Genomic DNA, 9178 nt, shown 5'->3' with positions numbered 1-9178 from the left:
GAGCTGGAAATTTAGATGAAAACGTGTAGATGGAAGCAGTGAATGTGGTCTGGTTGCTGTTAGGTTGTGTGAGCCTGTAAGTAACAAAAGATAACAAACTTCAAGCTTAGCTGGGTGCTACCCCTGGCAATCAAGCCACTCTAGGCCATGGTTTATGTAGCTAATGAGGAATTTGTCCATGGCCACTTCTTATCCTCAGGTACTTGCTCAAGCATTGACCGTACATCATTGTTTTGATTTGACACATCAAAAGCACAATTTTCACCCTTTCATCTTGCAGAAGAAAGAATCTTAAAAAGGATCTGCAGGTTAATCAGATACAGTATTCTTCTAATGAAGGCTCAGATTTATAAAAACTGAAAACAGCTTTTGGAAATAATATCAACATGTTATATCTTATACAAGATATTAGTGATTTGGTTTAGATGTTCTGTAACTACATACTGTACTGTATTAGAAAAGGGAAATAAGTACACAATAGGAATTTGCCTTCCCCAATGACCTTAAAGTTCGTGCTTATACATTTTCATATATTTCTAAGCTGTAACGAGAGACAGACCAATAATAAGAATTCACTCCATCAACAATCTCGACTAACTTTTCTATTGCTGTCAGTTTTCCTTTTGAAGGCTTATCAGAACAGATGTGAGGGGAAATCCCTCTAATAGAACCATGGAAAGCATTTGAAACCTAATAGGGGTTCTAACCCTGCCTCATTCTATCAAAAACGATAAAAAAGTTTGGCTGGCATTACACTTTAAAGTAGTTATCATCAAGGATTTTTTCTGCAGAGACATGGTGGAACGTTGTTCCTCCACCTCTGGCAGTCCTCTCTTCTCCAGCCTGTCACATAACACTGAAGAATACGTTTTATACCACTCACTTCCTCCACTGGCTTCTGTATGATAACACCGGCATCCAGGGTATGAGCTGTATGCTAGCACCGGCATCCAGGGTATGTGCCCCACATCTGTTTGATAAGTGCTCCAGGACCAGATGTCACAACAGACAGCATTTAGGGATTCCAGAGACAGCTTCTACCCTGCTGTAACGCTCATGCGTTTTATGTATAATGTGGATTTACAGCTGCAGAAATATTCCACTTCAGTAGTCATGTAGAGAAACGCTGAGACACCAATCCCAACTCCCAAGACTCATCATGTGTGGATGATCTCAATTCAGCAAGTAAATACACACACTCAATAAGATGTTCCTAGAGTGACTTATGTATATAGTAATACAGTGATGATAGCTGAAGAGACAGGTTGGGTAGAGATGGTAGATGACAGACACTTGAAAGGAATGTTCTTGAAAGTAAGATAGTAGCAGATGGGATGCAGATAGGTTAGCAATCGTGTATGGTAGCAGATGATAGAGTAGCAGGTGAACATACAGGAGAGACCAACCCAGTGACAGAGAAGATGGTAGTAGGCTCAAGAGCTATCAATCTTAGATAATGCAGATGTAGTAATAGTCTTTAGTATGCAGCGCTAGATAGTGTAAGCTTTTAGTATGAAGGATATAGAGGTTTCCCCTGTGGGGTACTTATCACTAGTAGCAATGTAGCAGAGGAGAGGTTCGGCAAGAGCGGATGATCCAGTAGCGGGATACAGGGATCAGCGCAGCGTGGTTCCGACAGCGAGGTATGCTTGCAAGCATGAGAGCTTCAAGGCAGGTTAGCATCAAGGCAACAAAGCAGGTTGAACGAACACATGTGAGTGAAAGCTGGTGATTTAAATAGCTGTTCAGTCCGGCGCTCAGTGATGACAGCATCAGTCTTAAAGGTGTATGCGCACCTTACCAAAAGAGAATGGTGGGGCGCATACACTTAGGAAAAGAGTAATAAGGGTACCCAAAGGTACCAGAACATTACAGTACCCCCCCCCCCCCCTTAAGGCCGGCTCCTGAAGGCCTCTGGAGCTGGTTTGTCTGGGTACTTCGCATGAAAATTGCGGATTAATCTAGGGGCATGTATGTCAGAGGTGTTTAGCCAGGTGTCGTCTTGGGGCCCATAGTTCTTCCATCGAACTAAGTATTGAAGTCTTCTTCTGTGGATACGAGAATCCAGAATCTCTTTTATCTCATATTCTTCTCCACCTTCAACTTGTACAGGAGGAGGAGGTGGGATAGTAGGCCTTATTCCTTGGTCAGGAACATGGGGCTTCAGTAGTGACACATGGAAAATGGGATGTATTTTGAGGTCTATTGGCAATGTAAGCTGTACTGCAGCTTTTCCAATAAGTTTCTTGATTGGGAAAGGTCCCAAGAACAGAGGTCCAAGCTTTTTGCTAGGGATTTTCAGTCTTAAATTTTTTGTTGAGAGCCAAACGAGGTCCCCGATAGCATACTGAGGAGAAGGTCTTCTGCGAAGATCATAGTAATTCTTTTGTTGACTATGAGCGTGTGCAATGGTAGTATTAAGCAAACCCAGAGAGTCCTTTATTTGGGTAAGATAGTCTGAGGCTACTGGGTTATTTGAAGGAAGGATGCGTGGTGGAAGAATAGAGGGATGAAACCCATAGTTCAAGTAGAACGGACTCTGCTTGGTCGTACTGTGGGTTGCGTTGTTGTAGGCAAATTCTGCCAGAGGGAGAAGATCCACCCAATCATCCTGTTGGTAAGAAGTGTAACAGCGTAAATATTGCTCGATGCATTGGTTGACTCTTTCAGTCTGTCCGTTGGTCTGCGGATGGTAAGGAGAAGTGAGCTTCCGCTCAATTCGTAGTATGTGACATAGTTCTTGCCAGAACTTGGAAATAAATTGTGATCCACGGTCAGACAGAAGAGTTTTTGGGATACCATGTAACTTAAAGACATGTTTCATCAGGAGTTCTGCCGTTTGTTTGGACGAAGGTAGTCTGCGAATAGCAATGAAATGTGCCATTTTTGTCAGATGGTCCACTGACACCAAGATGGTATTAAATCCTTTGGAAGGGGGTAGTTCTACTATAAAGTCCAAGGACACAACTTCCCATGGAGTTTGGGGTATTGGTAGACTGCATAGTAGACCGGATGGTCTCGTAGTGTCAATTTTGGACCTGGCACAGACATTGCATGAAGAGACGAATTTTTGTATAGATGTTTTCATGTCAGGCCACCAGAATTGCCTGGTAATCAGATTGAGAGTCTTTGTCATACCCATATGTCCTGCCATAGGCACATCATGCGATAATTCCAAGATCTTGGTGCGCATGGTAGGTGGTATGTAAAGTTTGTCGTTGTAGTAGAGGAAGCCTTCTGCATCAGTATTTAGTTGTGGTGGGGGTGAATCCAAACTTATACCATGCAAAACCTCTTCCTTCAAAGAACGGACAACTCCAATAATACGTTTGTGAGGTATTATAGGAACGGAAGGGATTTCAAAGTAGTTTTCTTCGGTTAGTCGTGATAGTGCATCCGCCTTTTTGTTCTTATCTGCAGGTGTGTAGGTCACTAGGAAGTTAAACCTTAGAAAGAATAGTGACCATCGTACCTGTCGGTTAGAGAGAGTTTTGTTAGTCTGAAGATATTGAAGATTTTTATGGTCCGTGTATATAAGTATTGGTAGTCGGGTGCCTTCGAGTAGATGTCGCCAATTCTCCAGAGCCAATTTTATAGCGAGCAGTTCCTTTTCACCCACGGGGTAATTTACCTCTGGACTGCTTAAGGATTTAGAAAAGAAGGCGACTGGATGAAGTGGTGAAGTGTGAGTTGGTCGTTGGGAAAGTATTGCTCCTACTGCCATGTTTGACGCATCTACTTCCAGAATGTATTGGAGGGATGGGTCTGGATGGCGTAGTATGGGAGCAGAAGTAAACCTTGTCTTTAACAGGTGAAAAGCTTTATTTGCTTCATCTGACAATTTGAATGGTCTTTTAATGCTAGTGAGCTGTGTGAGGGGTCTCACAATGGCAGAGAAGTTTCTGATGAACTTCCTGTAGAAATTCGAAAATCCAAGGAATCGCTGTAGCGCCTTGCGTGTGGTTGGTGTAGGCCAATCCTGAATGCAGGATATCTTACTCATGTCCATCTTGATTCCTGTTTTGGATATGATGTAGCCTAGAAACAGTACTTCGTCTTTATGAAACAAGCATTTTTTTTCAGTTTCACATAAAGGTTGTGTGCAAGCAATCTCGATAATACTAGTCTTACATGTCTTATGTGTTCAGACAGGGATCGTGAATATATAAGTATATCGTCCAGATATACCACAACACAGACATCTAGTAAGTCTCTGAAAATATCGTTTATAAATCGTTGAAAGGCTGCAGGGGCGTTGCATAGCCCGAATGGCATTACAAGATATTCGAACAATCCGTATCTGGTTCTGAATGCAGTCTTCCACTCGTGTCCATCACGGATTCGAATGAGATTGTATGCTCCTTTCAGGTCCAATTTTGAAAAATAGGTAGCTCCACGCACCTGCTCAATGAGCTCAGGGATAAGTGGTAGAGGATAGCGATCTTTTATTGTAATAGCATTCAATTGCCTATAGTCGATGATAGGCCTGAGACTTGAGTCCTTATTGCGGACAAAAAAGAGTCCTGCTGCTGTGGAAGAAGTGGAAGGTCTAATAAAACCTTTTTTCAAATTCTCATCCAAATAGTCTTTGAGATGGGAAAGTTCATCCTGTGAAAGAGGATAAACATGACCGAACGGCAATTTGCTATTTGGGAGTAGATCAATACTACAATCATAGTCTCGATGGGGAGGTAGTGCTTGAGCATTTTTCTCAAGAAAAACCTCAGAGAGATCCTGATAACATAGTGGTGCAATCTCATCTGTCACCACAGACAGGATCTTCCCGAAAGACGGGAGGTTACATGTACCCTCGCAATAGCAAGAGAGGAAGGCCAGGGTCCGTTCCTTCCAATCTATGGTTGGTTGATGTGTGTGCAACCAGGGAAGTCCCAAAACAATGGGAAAGTGGGGTGAAGGTATTAGATCGAAGGTAGTGGTCTCCATATGAGACCCGTTAGTAGTGACTAGGAGTGCCTGTGTCTGATCAGTGATCGGACCAGAGGATAAAGGAACACCGTTAATAAGACTCACTGAGACAGGTTTAGGTTTAGAAATAATAGGAACTTTATTTAAAGCAGCAAAACGTATGTCAATATAATTTCCACAAGATCCTGTGTCAATCATGGCCTTAGTAGTAATCCTGTTCTGGTCCCACTGTAATGTTAAGCAAACAAAAAGGTAAGGGTTAGTGATTGAAGTTGCCAATTCCCCTAGGAGGACATGTGAACACTCACCCTTCTTTTTGTAGACTAGGGGACAGACGTTTATCTTGTGATCCGGGATGCACAGTACAAGCAGAGATTACCAGATCGTCTTCTGGCTTTTTCCATAGTTGATAGAGGTGGGCGTATGGTTCCTATCTCCATAGGAGTGGGGTCAACGGCCGAAATCTGAGAAGAACTGGATAATGGCATTCCCGTTTTCTCAGGCTTTCTTTCCCGTAGTCTTCTATCTATGGTGATACTGAGTTGTATCAATGTATCCAGGGGTTTTGGCAGATCCGCTCGAGCGAGCTCGTCTTTAACAGCCTCTGATAGGCCAAGCCTAAATTGGGTTTTCAGAGATGCATCATTCCATTCTGAATCAAGGGTCCATCTCTTGAATTCTGCGACAAAGTCTTCCACAGGTCTCCCACCTTGTTTCAAGGATCTTAATTGAAGATCGGCAGTACTCTGCCTATTGGGATCATCATATAGGCTAGTAAGTTCTGCTAGAAACAAGGCATAGGAGTTGAGAAGCTGATCGCTTTTCTCAAAAAGAGAGTCTGCCCAGGCCCGAGGATCGCCTGTTAGGTAAGAAATAATAGTACAAACCTTAATGTGATCAGTAAGGTAGGTACGGGGTTTTAGCAAGAAAAGTAACTCACATGCGTTTTTAAATTCGCGAAATTTTTTGCGATCGCCTGTAAATACCAAAGGAGGATTTATTTTGCGTTCAGGGGACTGAGCAGTGGTAAGTTGTGTCAGTCTAATTACCTGCTGCGACAGAGCCTGATTGTCTTCTTTTAATTCAGCAAGTGCGTGTATTAACACAGTTACTTGCTGTTTTAATTGTGTCACCTGAGTGGTTATTTCTGCTGAATCCATTTGAGGTTCGTTCAATCTGTAACGCTCATGCGTTTTATGTATAATGTGGATTTACAGCTGCAGAAATATTCCACTTCAGTAGTCATGTAGAGAAACGCTGAGACACCAATCCCAACTCCCAAGACTCATCATGTGTGGATGATCTCAATTCAGCAAGTAAATACACACACTCAATAAGATGTTCCTAGAGTGACTTATGTATATAGTAATACAGTGATGATAGCTGAAGAGACAGGTTGGGTAGAGATGGTAGATGACAGACACTTGAAAGGAATGTTCTTGAAAGTAAGATAGTAGCAGATGGGATGCAGATAGGTTAGCAATCATGTATGGTAGCAGATGATAGAGTAGCAGGTGAACATACAGGAGAGACCAACCCAGTGCAAGAGCAGATGGTAGTAGGCTCAAGAGCTAGCAATCTTAGATAATGAAGATGTAGTAATAGTCTTTAGTATGCAGCGCTAGATAGTGTAAGCTTTTAGTATGAAGGGTATAGAGGTTTCCCCTGTGGGGTACTTATCACTAGTAGCAATGTAGCAGAGGAGAGGTTCGGCAAGAGCGGATGATCCGGTAGCGGGATACAGGGATCAGCGCAGCGTGGTTCCAACAGCGAGGTATGCTTGCAAGCATGAGAGCTTCAAGGCAGGTTAGCATCAAGGCAACAAAGCAGGTTGAACGAACACATGTGAGTGAAAGCTGGTGATTTAAATAGCTGTTCAGTCCGGCGCTTAGTGATGACAGCATCAGTCTTAAAGGTGTATGCGCACCTTACCAAAAGAGAATGGTGGGGCGCATACACTTAGGAAAAGAGTAATTAGGGTACCCAAAGGTACCAGAACATTACACCTGCCTGCTGCCTGTCAGATCTGTGTAGCATGGAGCTAAGTGAAGCACTATGAAACTCCTCCTTGGCTCTATGCTACACAGATCTGACAGGTGGAGCTACGCAGATGAGATTGCAGTAGGCAGGGAGGGAAAAAAAAAGCTTGCTCTGCCTAATAGAAGGGAATTGCCCTAATGCAACTGCAGGTGAGAGAGCTGCAGAGGGAAAGAGGAAGGGGGGAGGCGGTTGTGCACAGAGGCTGTGAAGAAATTGTGGATGTTATGCAGAGGTCAGAGCTGCATGGAGGTTACATTGTAGATTGTGCAAAGTGAGAGCGGTGGGCAGGGGGAATTGTACAAAGTTAACAGAGTTGTGGGGGGAGCAGGGGGTGCAGAGGTGAAAGACGGGGGGGTTGCAGAGGTTGAGAGCTGTGTATTGGGGTGAGCTGTAGATAGGGTTTCAGAAGGGAAATATGGAGGAGGGAGAGGTAAGCTGTGAATGAGGGTGCAGATGTGATTGTGAATTGGGGATGTAAGCTGTGGATGGGGGTGTGCAGAGGTCACATATTGACAGAGGGTAAAAAAGGTGAGTTGTGGATTGAGAGGTGCATGCTAAGGCAAATTGTGGAAAGTGGAGGGGGTGAGCTGTGGACAGGGAGGGAGAAGGTGACCGGGGGAGGGGGGCTGAGCTGTGGACAGGCAGGAGAGGGTGAGTTGTTGAGGGGGGGGGGAGAGGTGAGCTGTAGAAGGGGGGGAGAGGGTCAGCTGTGGATGGGGGGAGATGAGCTGCGGACAGGGGGGAGAAGGTGGTAACACTTTACTTCTCTTTCATGAGGAATAGCAGGAATGGGGGAGGGGTTGAGGGGTGGAGGTGAGGGTGGGGAGTTGACCGGAGAGGGTGGGTTCTTGCACCTATTATCTAAAGAAAAAAAAGCCATGGTTATCATAGTATGGTAATTTTATATAATGATGATGGAGTTGGTAATAAATGACGGTGATGATCAAGATTCTGGTGAGGATCATTTGGATTATTATGTCTATATTGTCTTGAACTAATATACAGTATATTGTTGCAAATACAATTATCACTAAAATGTATTATTGTTCTACAATTTTTTTCTAGATATGAGTGGCAAAGTCTTCCTTTTCCCAACACCAACTGCAACTGCACATGTGATTTTGAAACCTGACATAAGTAAACCATTAGAAAAAGTCAGTGTCTGCTTGAAATCTTACACAGAGCTTACACGGTCCCATAGTCTCTTTTCTCTGGCAATGGATTCTGGAGAGTACAACACTTTCTTAATTTTTCCAGTGCCACCAAATGCCTATGAAGTGTTTGTTATTGAGCAAGGAAATACTTTCAGGATAGAAACCGAGATGCTACGCTGGAAACAAACCTGTGTGACCTGGGATTCCACTACTGGAGTAATTCAACTTTGGATCAACGGAAAACTCTACCCTAGACAACTTTCAAAAAAAGGTTTTACTATTGGTCCTAAAACAAGTATAGTTTTGGGGCAGGAGCAAGACTCATTTGGGGGAGGGTTTGACATTAATCAGTCATTTTCTGGTGAAATAAGTGATGTCCATATGTGGGATGATGTTTTGACACCAGAAGATATGCAGAAAGTTATGTCTGGGAATCACAATGGAAATATCATTAACTGGAATTCTCTTACCTATGAAATTAAAGGAAATGTTCTTGTTGAAACCAAGCTCCAATGTAGATCTTGGGTAGAAACCAGCTCATTATATATGCCATGTTACTAAATATAAACTCCAGGAAAACAGATTAATAAACAGTTGAGGAACAGATGCATGTACAGATCATTATTTGGTTACCAGTAGGGATGATCGAACTTTTGAAAAGTTTGGTTCGACCAGAACACCCGAACTTCCCGAAAGTTCGGCCCGGATTTCAGAACCCCATTGAAATCAATGGGACCCGAACTTCGGTAATCAAAAAACACCATTTTGAAGCCCTAAAACCCAACAAATGCCCCTAAAAAGGGCCTAGAGTTATGGGTCATGCCCCAGGGACTATTAATCACACAAAAAAAGTTCTTAAAAATTGACATTTTTGATAGAGAGCCAATTATTGAAAAAATTATTGAAAAAAAAAAAGAGATTTCTTTGGATTTAGTGTCTGGGGGGTCTAAAAAGTGTACCTGTGAAGTCTCAGCTCTGTATCATGTCCAGAACCAGAAAAAAAAAGATTGTTATTGTTTGTATTAGAATTGCAGTAGAGCAGGATAGTGGCTTCGCTA

General features: G+C 43.0%; 1 protein-coding gene across 2 annotated transcripts in view; it reads left to right on the top strand.

Moving 5' to 3' along the window:
• LOC309543458 (C-reactive protein-like) overlaps positions 1–8724 on the top strand; it is a 28755-nt gene extending 20031 nt beyond the window's left edge. For both annotated transcript variants that reach the window (XM_082242936.1, XM_082242937.1), the window contains exon 3: positions 8032–8724. In XM_082242936.1, the coding sequence (XP_082099062.1) occupies positions 8032–8681 (650 nt within the window). In that variant the 3' untranslated portion in view covers positions 8682–8724. The remainder of the gene's footprint in view (positions 1–8031) is intronic.
• Positions 8725–9178: the final 454 nt, after the last annotated feature.

Source organism: Pelophylax lessonae (genome assembly GCF_965119305.1).
Source record: "Pelophylax lessonae genome assembly, chromosome: 13".
Classification (NCBI taxonomy): domain Eukaryota; kingdom Metazoa; phylum Chordata; class Amphibia; order Anura; family Ranidae; genus Pelophylax; species Pelophylax lessonae.
This window is presented reverse-complemented; position numbering and strand designations above follow the sequence as displayed.